This window comes from Cuculus canorus, chromosome 6 (assembly GCF_017976375.1).
Source record: "Cuculus canorus isolate bCucCan1 chromosome 6, bCucCan1.pri, whole genome shotgun sequence".
NCBI lineage: Eukaryota > Metazoa > Chordata > Aves > Cuculiformes > Cuculidae > Cuculus > Cuculus canorus.
Window position 1 is genome coordinate 6795965 of NC_071406.1, and position 17635 is coordinate 6813599.

General features: G+C 38.7%; 1 protein-coding gene across 6 annotated transcripts in view; it reads right to left on the reverse strand.

Annotated features, from left to right (window-relative positions):
- The window catches only part of THSD7B (thrombospondin type 1 domain containing 7B), a 395032-nt gene that overhangs the window by 138274 nt on the left and 239123 nt on the right, over positions 1–17635 (reverse strand). For all 6 annotated transcript variants that reach the window (XM_054070664.1, XM_054070665.1, XM_054070666.1 and 3 more), the window contains 5 exons: positions 15909–16100; positions 11989–12223; positions 9323–9438; positions 2491–2623; positions 1347–1450 (listed from right to left, as the gene is read on the reverse strand). In XM_054070664.1, the coding sequence (XP_053926639.1) occupies positions 1347–1450; positions 2491–2623; positions 9323–9438; positions 11989–12223; positions 15909–16100 (780 nt within the window). The remainder of the gene's footprint in view (positions 1–1346; positions 1451–2490; positions 2624–9322; positions 9439–11988; positions 12224–15908; positions 16101–17635) is intronic.

The following is a 17635-nucleotide window of genomic DNA, read 5'->3' on the forward strand; positions in this document are numbered from 1 at the left end:
AAGCAATACGGTCAGAGCTAGCAGCTTGGTTTCAGCTGTCTTATCCATGGAAATCACTCCCCTTGTTTGCAGGAAACATCTTGAAAGTCTTCCACGGGTATTATCTAAGAGGTCATTTTCATGAAACCCTATTCATCCTCATTAATACGTAGCAGATCGGTTCTATCACTACATGTAATTATGAAAACCAACACTGTTACAAAAAAAACAGTTAATAACAAAAAGTGAACATGGCACTGAAAGAAATTTTGAATAAACTCACCAGGCTATGGGATTCCTTTCCCATGATTACCCCAGAACAAAGCCTCTGCAATTGTTGGAGGATTCTCCACAGAGCAAAAATAAGCATGATACTCTTCTATTATACTTCAAATTCTGTCAGAGTAAGATTAATACAAAGTTCATGAACCTACTGAAGCATAAAGATTACCTTGGCCTCACACAGAGATTGAGGAATACATCTTAGGACATCTCAATTTACAGAGCTCTCTTTCAAAACCTTGTGGAAAGGCTTTTGGTCAAAACCTAGTTAAAGGTATTTACTCCTTTGAACTTCAGTTTCAACTACATTTCTTCTTTCAGATACAGCCCACATACTGTCAGAGCTTTACTTTCTTTTCCTTTGTTACCAGATTATATAAGAAATTCGCTTCATCCTTAAAGAATAGTTTCTACCCCTGTGAAGGAGTAAATTATTATGTCATTTCTTCAGTTAGCATACATATATAGTCATTTTTTTTCAATAAAAATAACCTTCTGTTAGATTTCCCAGGAGACTGATAACAGGCAAATCCCCAGTCATCTGCAGGAACTACTACAGACTCTGATCACAAACTCTGAACAGTGACATTCTACCCAATACTTTTGTTCAAACAAGGGTATCACTGCGTTTTCCAAGTGCTTAACCACACCAAGCGCAGGAGCCCAAAGCCTTTTTCCATGCTGAACGTCTCTAATAGTCTTAATGAAAAGGCCCCAGGCACATTATTAGTAAAATTTAAAATCAAGTTTCCACTTTCAACACCAAGAATAGATGACTTCATATAAGTCTATAGATAGATAATTCTTCTAAATTCCATGTTCTTCATCTTCAAGCAGAAGAGCAGGCGACTGTGGAGATGCCTCAATACCAATCATACACCCCTTCTATACTCAAAGCATCCTATCCCATCACTAGTACTTTGCCATCCAGCTCAGCAGCAAAACTGTAGCTTCTCAAAATATTTTTGCTTTAAGTGCTCCAGTCACTTAGCTTCCAAATTAGCAACTGTAAAAAAGTAAAGACCCTGCTGAAATGTCATTCTCCAACACCTTGAATATTTGGAGGCTGCATAGAGAAAGCTCACCCCTTGACTGCAAACCATGTCCACACGCCTCACTGTGTCCCAGCACGCTCTGTCTCACCGAGTCTGGCACCAGCACACAGTGACTCCAGCGGTGGGTCTTCCACCTGCAAGATGAAAGAGTTAACAATTAAGTGGTTAAAACTGCAGTACAGTTAATACGTCCGGGCAAAAATTTCAGTTATGAATGATGATATACTGTAAAGCTGTATACTGTAATCAGTCCTGAAATAAGTATTCTGACTGAAATTCAGATGCAAGTTTCAACTTCCAGAAAGTCACATCATCATCCAATCACATCTCCCTTTCTCACTTTTGTAGGGCTTCAGAATGAAGTAAAATAGGAAACATTTTCAATGGGCTTTGAAATCAAGCTCTGCTCCTGCACACCTATTCTCCTGCAACTGACGCTGTAGCCAGTCTGGTTTCTATGCTAGGATGTGTGCCAGCTGGGAAGATGAGAAAGCAGCTTTCTATAGTGCAACGCAATACGGAGCGAGGCAGGGCTGAGTGGGGTGACTCTTGCTTTGGCACTGCCGTAAGCTCCCCGCTCTGCTTTGAGGCCATATCCCACAGTATGTGCACGCTGGAGATTTATATGCAAAGATACAATGTTTTTCTATTTACTAAAATTGTATAACACATGGGTCACAAAATTTTAATGAAGCGTGGTGAGTAATTGCCCTATTGTACTATTTTGTCTAATCAGAATTTTTTTAAGTGCATATTATTCACCGGAGTGAGAGCATCAGGGGAAAAGACAAGAGTTTTTGCAATAAGCATACAATTATGATTAAGGCATTTGAGTGCTTATTTGGTGGTCTCAAAATAGCTTACATTGATTTTTAAATACATTGAGGGGGTAGTTCCCAGTAATAGCTTCCTTAAACATATCGAACCCTGAGGTTACCATTTCTAGGAGCCGTGATTATTCGGGTTTGTTCTGATAATGCCAGATCTACTGGAATCTCTAATTTGAACTCTATTTTTTCACATTTTGCAAGGTATATTACTTGTTTATATCTCTGCATTTTCCAGTATTGTGTTGGTTTCTGGTGAAACTTGTGCAGGACAATTGCACAAGAGTAATTTCTAGAGAAGTGGACATCCACTAGCAAGACACCGATTCCAAGCTAACACTTTTTACCTATACACTGGACAGATGGGAATATCTTCACATTCTCTTTCTTCATACAAGGTGTCTGGGCATGCCTGTCCCCCGTTGGCAGCTTCCTGAATGATAATCCTATACCGAGACTGCTTAACTGCAGTGGCATTGCCTGTAAAATAAAGGAAGAAATGCCTTCCAGACAAAGTTGGCACTCCAAGTTAGTGATCAAGCTCTCTCGGTTAAACACATGCTTCCTTTTCGTTTATATTTTAAAATCAAGAGCTCTCTGGCACTACCCAAGGAAGGAAAGGAATGGTGTGTTGGATCAAAAGCTGCCATTACTTGCTTTAAAATTACCAGTAGTTCAGCAGAACAGCACCTGGAAGGTTGATTAATCAACAGCCTAAGAGATGCATCAAAAAATGTCTATTTAACAGAACATCACATCAGACAAGAAAACAAGTATGAGCAAATACTCAAACACCTGAACAGGAAAAAAGAATAAGAAACGAAAAAGCCAAACTGTCATAATGGAAGATTTTGTTTCTGAAGACACATTCTAGTGGTCTCAGGCTGCTATGAGTAACCCATCTTTATGGGCTGAGAAACTATAGGTGATAACTTCCTGATAGGAAAACCATTGCAGCCAACAGAGGCCAACTCTACTTAACCTGATTTAATGCAAGATCGATCCACTTGGAAACACAGTTCACAAAATCTACAGTACGGAATGCACCACGAAAGGCAAGGATAAGATTTATCTATGTATCTCTATAGCTAAAACAAATGCAACTCTTGGCTGCAAGTCTTAAGTACAAACTGTGAGCTGGTTTAACTGCTGTGTGTGGCATTAGTCTCTCTTCAGGAACTATATTCACAATTCAAAAACAGATGCTAGTAAACTGAAAAGGCATCTCAACAGAACTCCATAAAGGATTTCAGACCAAGCAAACGTCTTTTAATAGTGGACTTCAGCAGATTTGTCACAGTGTGTAAATTAGCCTGCTTATGAGTATTATTTTTCCAGCTCAAGATAAGGCCAAAGCTGCAGTAGCAAGATTACAGTGCAGTAGAGTAGAAGGAAAACTTGGGAAAATTCACACCATGCACACAAAGCACAACTACAATAAAAATGGTCAGGTCTAAAAGTCCAAGTTACAAATGCTAATTCAAATAATTAAACATGAGCCATCACCGAGAGACCACCGCAAAATGATTTTAGAGCTGGCAGAAGATGGCTCATTCCAGCTGCTACCCTGAGGCAGGATCAGTGCACCCAGGGAGATCCCCCTCCTGCTCATTTAGCAGCCAGAACCTGAGGCAGCTCTACAGCTTCTACATTCTCCTTTCAGGTGACTGATTCAGCGATTTTCACAGAGAGTCTTTTCATAAAATCCAGGCAATCATCACTCCTGTAAGTTAAGGTAAACCTTTTTTTATCTTCCATCCACTAGATGTAAAAAAATAGTTTATCTCCATCATCTGATGCATAACCTTTATAAAATTTCAATGGTTTATATCCATTCTAAGTCATCCCCTCAGTGAGCTGAGGAAACCCAGCTCTCCATAGGTCTTATTCAATTACCTCTCGCTGCTCACTTTCTTAGAACGCTGAGGCCAAGAAATCACACCTGCAGCCTCACTGCTGCAGATTTCAGTAACACCTTTGGTGTTTTACATACAACAGGCCCATGAGTTTGACAAGTCCAAGATGAGTTTTAGCATTTCAAATTGCTGACTTTCATTTTGTAGTCCATTGTATCTCCAGAGGTGCCTGAGACGGTGGTAGGTGTTTGCTTCCTGTTCTGTCTTTGTTCAATCAATTTTTCCTTCCCAAGGCACATTTTGAGAAAATTCTCAGTGATTTCAATATCATCTATTATGTTTCCTACCTCTTTCAGCTCTGCACCATCCACTAGTGTTGTTATTCAGACAAATATCTCATAGAACTGGAACAAAAAGGGGTTTCTGTAGGACTATCCTTGGCTCATGTTCCAGTTTGACCATGAATAGTGGACATCTATCAGCTGAAGCAGCTTTGCAGAGAAGAGCGTGGAGTCCTGGTGCACAGGTTGACCATGAAGCAGCAATGTGCCCTTGCAGCAAAGAAAGGCCACAGCACCCTGGGCTGCATAAGGAAAGGCATTACTAGCAGGCCGAGGGAGGTGATCCTTTCCCTCTCACCAGCACTGGTGGGACATCTGGATACTGTGTCCAGTTCTGGCCTCCCCAGGAAGAGGGCATGGACATCCTGGAGTGAGTTCAGTGAAGAGCCACCAAAGACCGTTTAGAGGCTGGAGCATTTGTCACACAAGAGAACACCAGGAAATCTAGGACTCTTGAGCCTGGAGAAAAGGATTGCAGGATCTTATCAATGTGTATCAATACCTGATGTCAGGCAGTAAAGGAGACGGAATCTTTCCACAGTGATATCCACTGTGAGATTTCTCAATAAGCTAAGTACCCGTTTAATTGTGATTTACTTCAAGTCACTGTTCCTCAGCTTCCTGAAAAGAGTTCAATGCATCAAAAATCTACCACTTCCCTTAATTAGAGCAGCTAAACTGTTAAGAAAAGGAGATTAAATTTATTGCATACTATTTGTTGTCAATAAATCCATACTGGCCAGTATCAGAATCTAATTCTTAAAATGTTTTATCTTGAGTAAAAACTTATGATTGTGGTTTTCCCACAATTTGCTTGACCTTTCTTGGAGGGGCGGGGTGGACAAGGGGTAGGTTGTCTATTTGTCGGTTCATTTGTTTTGTCTTAGTATTACTGTGTTTAGTTAGTTCCTTAGAACTTAGCAGTTTCTCACCCAGAAGATTCTATATGCTCTTTTATTACTTCCTTCTCTATTCACACAGCCCTGCTTCTGTTCCCTACTGGGAACACCTAATTTACGGCAATATTTATTCTTTAGTCCATTCCTCTCCTGGCAGCAGACAGGAAACATTGCTAAACTGCACATTTCCCATGTTGTGTTTCCCTTGTTTCCCAGAAAGTAATGGACATATATTTCACTCGGTTTCCCTTTACTCTTAATCCATTTGTGTATGTTATCGAATATCCTCCTATAACTTAATTTGCATTCTTGACTTATTTCTAATTTTTGTGAAACAACTTGACAATCAAAAGGGAAACAAGATTATGAACAACTCTGATGATGAGAAAAGAAAAAAATTGGACTTCTCTAACTCCATTTGATATTTACTCTTCATGGTTTGAAGCTTGAACATGCAAATCATACACAGTCCTACACATGTCTTGTTCTCCTGTGCTGCTGGCTTGGTATTATAATGATTTCAGGATAGAAAGTGGAGACTGGTAGGGATTCAGCCCTTCATACAGTCTGTCTTGGTCTTCTATACTCTTGACTGTTCAGAACATGTTCCCAAGAGTTGTAGCTGCCACATCTCTCAGTTTGTTGAATTCTGTCTTTCTTTTAAATATCTTGCTGATATTGTCATCCTTCCCTTCTAAGAATCGTGAACTCTATCACTTCGTGATGATTTTCATTCAAGTTATCTACCACCATTAGAATCTTAGCCATTTCCTTCCTATTAATCAGTACCAAATCTAAATGAGCTTCCCACAGTAATTTTCTCCACCTCAAGAAACTAAATTATCCTCAACATTTATTGCACATTACTCAAACCCCATTTTCAAAATTGAATTTCCTCATTGGCTTTTCTATGGCATTCCTTACAAATGTTAATGAATATAATTTTTATATCTCATTTAAAATTGCTATAGCAGAGTATTAGCATTATGTAGGAATGTCCTTTTAAAGCCAAACTTCAGTTGATTTCTTTTATGGCTATGACTGCTTGCCATCCTGAAAAAATGAAGCTCAGGATCTCAGGAGAATCTTAACTTCTGTGTCCTTGACTTTGCAACTCAGATAATGCTGTTTGAGACGCATACTGCCGATAACTGGAGATCTGTCTTATGTCTGCTTCCACTCCCATTTTCTTGTCCCACCAGTCTCCCTCTCCTTATACACATGCTCTTACAACTCTTCCTTTCAATCCACTCTTCTCATTCCTCCCTTGCTCTTCCATCTTTGCTTCCTCTGCACTTGATCCCCAGTGCTTCCCTGATATCCTGCCCAGGGCTTGGGAAGATGCATCACCATTCTCAGGCTTCTTCACTACTGGAATGTATGTTATATCCAATCCAGCTTTTACAGGAAACATTCAGCTTCATCCTCTTTGTTCAAGACCAGAGGGAAAAGTAGAATCTGATCAATACACGACTGAGCACACAAATAATAAGGACAGCCTCTCCGAGACTTTCATCACCAAACCCAGAGCTGTCTTCAGTATTTTTTTGCAGTTAAACTTTTTGAAGAAATAAGTCTTAATTTTGACCATCTCTGTTTGGGTGTTTGTTTATGAGAGCTGAAAGTGGCAGATATTTGAGAGAAACTGTCTGACACAAGGTAGAGGTCACTAGAATTTCTTATGGTGGCACACCATGCATTTTATCCACTTTTACTCTATCTCATTTCAAACCTGATTTAAGGCATGGGGAAATAAATATGACCATTACTACCTAACATTTCATGTAAACTTGTTTAGAGAAAGCAACAGTGAAATTTCTAACCTTCTCCCCAGACAAATAGTGCTCAGAAGAGAGCAGGTACTTATAGGTACCATCTATTTTCAGGAGGGACATTAAAAACGTTATTTACTGTCAGATGTTGGGTTTTTTTTTTAATCTCCCCATATTAAATCTATGCTGACAGACCAGAGAGCACATCACCCATGCTGCAAGCAGTTACCTTCCCAAGACACCTTCACTGCCAGGTATGGAGGAAAATCTACATGCTTCTCACTCAAACCATTTCATATTCTGAAACCTCCATATTGACTCTTTGATTCTTGTTTCAATTCATCCTCAAAGACCCATTAAAACAGATATATTATAGGAGAGTGTGATATGCAGTTGTCACCTTTAAGTATCCGAAATGGCAGAGAATCAATAACTTGCAACTATCTCCGTGTTCCTGCCTCACCAACAGGTGTTTGGATTCAATTGCACTTCTTCTGTGAATTATGTTGTCTGTCCATCTGTTATTGCCCTAAGTTCACTGCTGTCTACACTTGTGAGGTAGGAGATAAACCTTCACCAGAAGACAGTCTGTTGCCTGATGACATTTAAATGTAGGGAAAATGTCAGCTTTTTTATTGTTAGATAGTAAAGTTGGATGCGTTTTCTCAGATAAACTACAAACAGCTTAACTGGTAAACTTTTGTGTAAACCTGATTTAGTGATTGCATGTTTGTCTAATCTCTGATCTTATTGCGGTACGTTTTCATTTTAAGTCTGCCAGGCAATACCTGTTCCTGCTTGATCTGCATAGTAATTCACCATCTGTATATTGTTTTCATTAAATACAACTTTACTATTAAAAAAAAAAACAACACAAAAATCCCTAACAACTCACACATATATATATATATATATATATAGGGGGGTTGAAATTTCATTACCATGTTGAAGTTTTAATTGCATAATGCAAACTAAAAAAAAAAATCTTGCAATGCAGCCATATCAATAACAGATCTAGCAAAAAGCAAACTCCCCCATCTAAGAAGTTTTAATTTAGAATTATATTAAAGTGATAACACTGCCAAGGCGGTTAAATAATTAATTTCTTCTCATTTTAATTGTAGACTATTATTTAATAAACAAAGTAATTTACCAGGTAATTTATTCTACTTCTTCACAGGCAGCTCATTTAAAGTCTAAAAATAAATTGCTAATTAAAACAGGATTCACTGTTTTAGAAAGCAACTCATTTTCCTGTAAAACCTAACAAGGACTGTGCTAGAGCATTCACTGAGAATCTTTGAAGGGCAAGGAAGCCACCAACAAAACCGAAATATTCTGGTAACTGAGAAGTCTTTCATCTGAACAATTAATGAAACACACAAATTTGTCTCAAAAACCAACGTTAGTTCATTATAAAGTAACTTCGCTAAACACCTAATGTCCAAAAGCTAACCAACTAGATCAAAGAGATGTATCGTCCTTGAAAAATCATGGAAGTACAGGAGTTATTTGCACAACCCTGTACGTATACCTAGGTAGGTCAAGAGAAAGGACACGGATCTGTTAGAAAGAGTCCAGTTGAGGGCCATAAAGATGACCAGAGAGCTGGAGCACCTCCCATACGACAACAGACCGAGACAGTTCGGGTTGTTCAGCCTAGAGAAGAGAAGTCTCTGGGGAGGCCATATAGCAGCCTTCTAGCACTTGAAGGGGGCTACAGGAAAGATGGGGAGGGGCTCTTTCTCATGGAATGCAGGGATAGAATGAGGGAGTGCGTTTTTAAGCTGAGAGATGGGAGACTTAGATTAGACGTTAGAAAGAACTTCTTTACCATGAGCATGGTGAGGCATTGGAACAGGTTGCCCACAGAAGCCATGGATGCCCCTTCCCTGAAGGTGTTCAAAGCCAGGCTAGATGGGGCTTGGAGCAACTGGATCCAGTGGAAGGTGTCCCCACCCATGGCAGGGGAGTAGGAACTGGATGATCTTTAAGGTCCTTTCCAACCCAAACCATTCTATGAAATAAATTCTATACAACGTAGCAATTCCACATACAGACATGCAATGGGATCTTGGACTTCTGACTTTGAAGGCAGAATCCCAGAAGGAATCTATTCCAAGAGAACTTATATCTCCAAATCGGCTCACGAGGATCACACAGATTGCCCTCCACCAACAATATCGGTGTCAACAACACTCCAAGTCAAAGCTCATTCAGACAAATACACCACAAATTACCAGACTGATGTGCACATTTAGGCCAGTTCTCTATTTTTTCCCCAGAGTTTGAACTCTTCTTAAAGGCTTACCAGGCTGACACGTTGTTGGGCAGCGAGTCCACTCACTGAAAGGTGTAACAACGCAGTCTTTCTTGCAGGGAAGGAGACACGGCCGCACGGTCTCGGGTCTGACAGACTCTGGACATCTATCAATCCAAACACAAATATAAAATGTAATAAAAATTAAAACTTACTCTTAAGACTCTCACAGGGCTGTGAACGTACTGCCATACTAAAGATACCACTCTTGGTCACAGCAAGCCTCATTTTTCTTCTCCTTTGCACTCATGTAACCCAACCAAATTTAGTTGACTTCAAATATTAAAAATAATAATAATAAAAAATGTGGAGCTTGGCTTCATGACTACAGGCTAAATGTAACTGTAAAATGTAAAATACAAAGCTCGCTGAAGCAAAACAGATATGTTTATTACCAAAGAAAGCGAGTAGTTATGTTTATAAAGCAGTCTTGTTTTAACACAACATGCAACAGCCTTCAAACCACTTGCAAAGGCGTGTAAGGAATGATGTGATATTTCTTCACTTTCAACTCCTAGGAAACACAACAACAGCTTAAAGTGATCTTTGATTGAGGACTCAAGTTTTTAAATAAAAGTTGTACAACACACTATGTAAGAACCGCTCTAGGGGGGCAGTTATTAATTTTTAACTGAAAATATTTTAAATTAAAAATATGTCATGCATATTCTAATAAAAGTTTCAGACAGACAGTTACTATATAAAAACTCAAAAGGTGGAAAAGGAACAACTTCCTGGGATCAGGCAGATATTAAAATTCAAGTAGGGGAGCAGAAAGAGAATTATTCTTTTTTAATTTTTATTAATTTCTAGTAGAAAGATCGCTCAAAATATACTTAGTAATGCATGTGCAACCCAAAATGATCCCATTTGAAAGAAGAATATGCCACTAAATGTACTATGAGAGAAAATAAATCTTAAAGCCACAATTCTGTTACTGACACAGTAATAAGATATTTAGAGGTATAATCTAAAAGAAAATAAATACGAAGAGACATATCGTCTCATTAAGCATGATTATCCTAGAGGGCAGATTTCTGTTATCTAACAGAAGATATTGAAATATTTTCCTGTGAAAATTTAGTTTTCTTTGGCTTTCTGTGCCTTGCTCCTTCTTTGGATATGGTGTAATTTTTCATCATGAAATCAGGAAAACTGCAGAATACAAAAGAGTATAGTATGCCAACACAAAAAAAAAAATATATATATTTATTTACTTAATGCATCCCATTTCTGAAGCCACATGAGCAGTAGACTTTCACCACAGCAGTTCTAAACCCAGCTTTATTTTGGCTCAGTTTTTATCAACCAAAACATAAAATACAACATAGTCGCAGCTGGTGCTGATGGCGAGAAGGGCTGAAGACACCTCAGCACTGGACTGGTCCAGACCCTCCTGGGCGGTAACGAGGCAGTGTTCAATTGTGAAACACAGAGGCTTTATTCCTTCGCTCAGAACCACCTTCCTTAAAACTTCTGGAGGTCTAATTTTCTTATTCTTAAGAAGCTATCACCACAAGAACAATATGTAATGCATCAGGGAAAGGAACTATTTCAGTTAGAAGCTCTTTTAAGGACTCAGCAGTCATTTTGATCCAGCCACTTCCATTACACAAGGAACGCGGCAACACTGAAGCTACCACACCAAAGCCAAGAAGAGACCCTTTCTGAAGTCACCAGTACACAAACCTCTTCTTTTGGCAGTATTTTTCCACCTGTGAAACTCTTGTTTTCCTTTCTTGTACCTCACTGAAGTGTTTACTTACCCTCTTTGTTTCCGTTTCCCCTTGCACCATCGCAAAAGCAAACTATTTTAGATAATATATAGCTCGGTAAGCAATATGTTTAGTTAGGTAAAGTTACAGCATATCAATGGATTCTAGATCTAAAGGAATACTAGTTTCATTTCCTTTTATTTAATCTCATTATCCTCAAGAATTTTAATTAACTTTACTGAAATCAACACAGTCTGCTTATACGAACAAGATTGTTTTGAGAGCTACAATAAGAAATGAGCGTTGGTTGTAAATCTCTAGACTCATTAACAGTGTAAAAATAATTAGCAACGTCTTGATTTTTTTATATTAGAGAAAACATCTGTGCGACTTATTTTCCTCATTTAGTAAAGCCAAGTAAAATTCACAATATTTGTACTGCAGAATACATAATTTTGTCGTGTTGGTATCACATTATAGAAGCTATATAAATCAATTGAATCGTATAGATCACACATACGGTGCCGCCTTATTGTGGTGTGTATATAATGCAAACTCGATTTACTTTTTACTGTTTTATTAGAGCATTGTTAACAAGGTATTGATGAACGTTCTATTCAAATGGACTTTATATTTCCCTCACATCTGTCCTTCAGGAAAAATATTTGCAGAGAACTGTAAATTAGAATAACAGAGGAGCTACAGCAAAAAATCTACACCACTAAAAACATGCATTTTGCTTGGTTTTACACAGGAAACTAAAAATGGGCAATTTATTTTTGTTACATATCCCTTTCATAGTAGTGATGGAGTAGTAGTTGGAGAATTAGTCCTGAAATGAAATTATTTTCAGCGCTGCAGATTCCATACACTAGCTGAAAATGCCTTCACATATCACGCATTGTAACTACAAATAATCACTAATAACCTTTCTTTAAATACCTTTTATGTGTGACCTGGCCAGAACTGCTCTTCATGCAGAAGACCTTCCTTGTCTGTATCCCCACTCCACAAGTGGCTTCTCTGCTCCAGTTAATGGTTGCATTGAGGGCAGTTACCAGCGCACTCTCAGAGCAAGAGCTCCAGGGAGAGGTTTCCCAGAAGAAATGCACACATGGGTGATCATTACAGGCACGGTGCTCCTGTAGAGCTCGGTCGGGAGGACAGGCTTTTCCACCTGGAAAGAGTCAAAAGAACATCACATTTTATCTTATGGCACGTGGCAAAAGGAAGACATGAAAAAAATAAATAAAAATAATAGGTTTGCTTAACATCTTTTTTTTTCCTCATTTAATAAATAAATAAATAAATAAGCTTAAATAAAGTTGTTGACCTTTATGTCTGCAATAACAACCTTCTAAAATATTGTTTCCCCATTAAACTAGCCTTGCATAAAATTGTATTCCAACACATAATGGAAATAGAAATAGGCAAAGTATATTTCTGAGTTACCTTATTGATACTCCTACGCACAGCCAAGTTAATTCCACTTAAATGCCAGTATCACTCAGCAAACATGCAATTAGCTTTAAAGACAAATTAAGCATTATTTTTATGTTCATTGTCCTTGCTAATTTCCCAAGGAGGAACATCTCTTTCTAATATTTGGACTCTATTCACACTTTGCTTTAAAGAGCCGCACTGTGGTGGGTGCTGAACTGTACTGACAGAGGAATTGTATAAACTGATACCCCCATCTGCAAATCAAGATGGGGAAATCTGAAAGACAAGGTTTGAGTATGAAGCCTTTACTTTTTTGAAGCAGCATCCTCTAAAGGATGTCCAAAGTTTTTGCTAAGCCATCACACTTTGTCTACAACTTGTAATAAATCCACAAAGTACAGGAGTTTGCACAGCCTCCCCAGAAGCTCTAACAGCCTGAATTTAACCCATAGAAGTGGGAGACGTTCGTAGCTCAAAAGCTAAGGAGTAATGCAGTGAAATTGTAACACTTGGCATTATCATTTTAGGAAGAAAGAAGTAAAAAAGACTAAAATCAAACCCATTTTCTTCCAGGAGGCAGAATGTGGCAACTTGTGACGTGGCCAGTGCTGCAGGTTTTGAAAGAACTGGACACCATAAGGTTCAGAGCACCACGATGCCCTACTAAAATCAGCTGGAGATGAAGGTATATTGCCCCTCAAAGGGACGCCTACTGCCTTGCAAGACTGAATCTTCTCAAATAAGGAATGACCTCGAATGGCCACAATGAATAGCGCTAAAAAAGAACGAGGGACAGAAATTTCTTAGCAAAGTGATTTGGATAATCATGTGACATTACTGTGTGTCTTTTCATGAAAATGGACTGTTCCACATAGCATTCAGTCTCCAAAATGTTTAGTATGGTGATGGAGTAGAAAATCTCCCAGGTAGCTTACTCTCCTGAAGATTTTGACTTGGCAGGAAAAATGCAGACCCGTTATTGCTCTTCTGTGTTTGAGCACATGCATTAAAAAAACAAGAAAAAAGAAAAACAAAAAACGTAGAAAGCAAATGGCGAAATGCCTGGTCCATTAGGAAATAACAAAAAAGAAACTGAAAAGATCTAACTCCAATTTTGAGCTTCCTGGGGGAAAAGTAAGGTATTTTTTTCAAGAATAACCATAGAAAGAAAGCTCTGCTAAAGAGGGAAGAGTAATAATGAGGCAGTTTTAACTTATGAACATAAGAAATGCCACATGGTCCTTCCAACCTAGCATTCTGTCTGCAAGACTGAAAGCAGGAGATGCTGTTTAGCAGAAGCACAAGAGCCTCACCACTTTCACAGTTCATTCATAGAATCATAGAATCACCAGGTTGGAAAGGACCCACTGGATCATCGAGTCCAACCATAATCACGTTCTCATCTTCCCTTAAACTGCACATTCTATGAACTGTTAATGTTAAAAATGGGGTTTTTTTCCCCCTTTCTTAGAAAAGAGCCAACCCTCACGCCCCATAATGTTTGCTCAGCCTGAAGACGCATCTCCTCTGGCGGGACAGAGGAGAAATGCTCAAACAGGAAAGCAGGACAGCACACCACTGCCGAGCTGTTCTAGTAGCTATTTACAGACTTCTAATGGACCAGTTCCTCTAATCCATTTAAAACCTGCTGAGACCACCTTCCTCCACAATCTCCTCTTGCACCAAGTTTCACAGCTTTGCTGTGTAAAGACATAGCTTTTAAAACCTGATTTAAACCAATTTCCTGTAGTTTCATCAAGAGCCTCCTGGTTATTATATTCCAGTATGAGGTGAAGAGCTGGGAGAAAATGACCCAAGGGTTTGAACAGCAGTTTGAACAGACTGTGGGATGGCAACCAGAAGTCCTCAAACAGCAGAGCCACAACCTCTGCTGATAGTAGACAAATGAAATATCAAGTGCAAAGGCATCAGAGCTCTGTAGGAGTCGTTGGCTCAGCTGTGAGTCGAGTATCAAAGAGTCAGAGAAAGCAGGTAACATATCATCGCCTTAGTATTGCAGTGATTGTGGTATTAAATCCACCTCCACTTCCACAAATTCAAATCAATCACTATTTATCTGTAGGCAGAAGTGAGCAAACCAATACATTCATTGCCAAAGATGTACAGAAAAATTTGGGACATTTGACTTTAATAGTTAATTATTCCTTCCCAAGAAATTTAAGGTATTCATTTGAACCACTTCACTTTTAGTTTGGTGTGTTGCAAGTCGAGATGACTGAGCTTGTGTATTTCCAGAATTCACTTCTTCAATGCTTCACTTTCCTAGTTCTACGTTTATTGGTTATTTGCATTTTGCTACTTTCAAGGAAAATACGAAGCCAACTGCATATTTCATTTTAATTATCCTCCAGCTTATAGACTTTTTTAGAAGTAGTTATTATCATTCAATCGGCAGTAATATAGCATTTCTCATCCTAAAGGATCACAATTTTCTTTGTAAGTGGTTTTAAGGATGTTTATGTGAATGCAGACCATTCACATGAGTCAGGGTTTGGAAGAAGTCCTTACATTGCCCAAGAAACAGTGGATGGCTTTAATGATAATGTACAAAACAGCACTTAACAGAGCCTGTCCTAGACCAGATTTGCATCTAGAAGTGTTTTGCTTCTGCATTAGCTGCACATAGTGCTGACAATAGTAGACATTTTTGTTGTGTCAACAAGGCTTTATTCTGTTAGACCTGTTGACGTTTTATGAATTTTTATGTACTTGATGCGATACCTTTCAAATCCTGTGTGATAAACCAACACATATAATGAATTACCATATGTGTAATTGTAATTACAAAACTACACTTTTAATACAAAATTTTGTGTGAATAATTGTTGCGCTGATGTTGATACATAAAAATCCAGACACATGATGTGTTCAGGAAGATCCAGAGGAAATTATACATATTCATCGAGAGCTATTTACTCACTAAAACAGCAAAACAAGAAGGTTAATATATTCTAGGTCTGCATTAATAATATAAACAGGTTCTCTTCTATTTCCTCATTTTTCACAGCTCCTCGTTCTTTTCTAAATTGGTACTAATATGGTACTATACGAAAAGACACTCGTATGATGAGTTTGTGTCATGCAGCAATTTCATTAGTATAGGATGTAGCTCTCCTGAAGTAAATTCACCGCCAGACTGGCCCTCAGTAAACAATAATTCATAGGTTGAATTAAGTCATTTTGAACGGTGACAGAATTTCTCTAAGTGATACATGTATTAACTCAAGCCCATAAAGATATTTTACTTGCTAGGCATGAAGTACAGACAAATATAAGGTATTATTCCTCATCGCTGCACTATTAGCATTAGCTCTGACCTAACCACAGTTTGGCTGAGGAATGCAAGTGAATTCATTAAACAAATAAACAGTGATTAATCCAAAATGTTTCCCACTCACCCTTGGCTGGAAGGGCCAAGATGGACCTACTCCTGCTTTGAGTGCCCTCAGCATTTTTACTGGAGCATGAGTGGGAACACAGGGACCACGGGGACCACTCACTGAGGACACAATCTGTTGCACAAGGGATTTCACAAGCCACAACTTCAGGACGGGGAAGCTCTGTGCAGAAGTGATGTGGTACTTCTTCACCTGGAGCAAACAAAATGAGACAGACGAGGAGGAAGGCTGAGCTTGGTTCGATGTCAGTGTTCTGCATCAAACAGGCTGCATTCATGTCAAACATCCACCTGCCCGTGGAGGAATATACTACAAAAGAGCATACGGTTAGGCTTCAGGCTTGAAAGTGTAAAACATGAACGGCTAATTTTGTATTTCTTCAGAAAACCAAAAAAAAAAAAGAGAAAAAAGCGTTTAGAGTTTTGTGTGTAACATCTTGGCTGCAGCCCACTTTATAAAGCAAGCATGCATGAGGAATGAGATAATTCAATCAATTGAAAGCCATAATGTTAATTAGCAACAGAATTTATGATAATTGCCCTGTATTTTCCAGCAATCTCCTCCTACAGAACCTATTTTCCACAATACAAATTGTGCAGCTGCCCATAGAAGGCAGTTTTCTTCTGCCTGTAGGTCACAGAAGTGTCCAATAGATGTGGCAGGTACTTCTTCTGCCACCACACCATAATGAACCACTATTATTTCTGACTCCCCTTCTCACTGAAAAAATTGGAAGATCCAAAATTATGGATCCATTGGACCACCTTCATCTAACAGAGAAATACTTCCTGCTGGAGATGAACCAAGAGACCTTTATCAATGCATACCTCCTGATGAGAAGCATCTTTCCAAAACCCCTTTCAAGAGAAGATAAGATGTTGGTACTGGTGGGGAAAAAACTACTAATCGAAAGAATTGCCGGCAGAATGATCAACAAAACAAAGCACATGATGTAAGCCTTGTGCAGTCCAACATACAGAACTATAGTTTTCAAAATGCAAAATAAAATATAACTTTATTTGTAAAAGAATAAAACGAAATGTCCAGCAATTTTAGAAATTACATAGAATTTATGAGTACATCATATTCATAAAAATTCATAAAAGCAAACTCTTTCAGTAGTACATTACCTCTAATGTCTTACAAATATAATTTAAGCAATGAACAGACATAACTCTGTTACACTGTTCTATTTTTTAGTGTTTCTAGACCCTCATGAATTTGCAGCTAAGTAGCCAAAATTTCTGGAAGCTCCAATCTACCTGCTTATAAACAACAAGCTCACACTGCACATTACCTCCTCTTTCGCCCTTCTAATAGTTACAAAGCTCTCCTTCGAGGTTTCTTTAATTATGAACCTAGGAAAAAAACATAATGACTATCCAGGTTCAGTCGTATGTAGGAGAAAAAAAATAAAATTTATTACAGCAGCAACTGGCTCTTTCACCTCACGCTACAGGAACAGCCCCTGTAACGAGGCAGCCCAGGATACAATTATAACCAGGAGGGCAGAAAGCTGTACTGCTTTTCCAAGGCAACACATGTGTGAGTAAATAAGAGAGGCAGGCTGCTAGCGAGAGTGCATAAAGCTGTCAATAGCACAATGGTATTATCTGCGGTTGCATCCCTAAATGAAGACAGGCTCATCACCCTCGAGGCACGAATAAAACTTTTCAAGCATATTATGAGAAGTAAAGGAGAATCTAGCAGGCAATCAGACAGCAAGA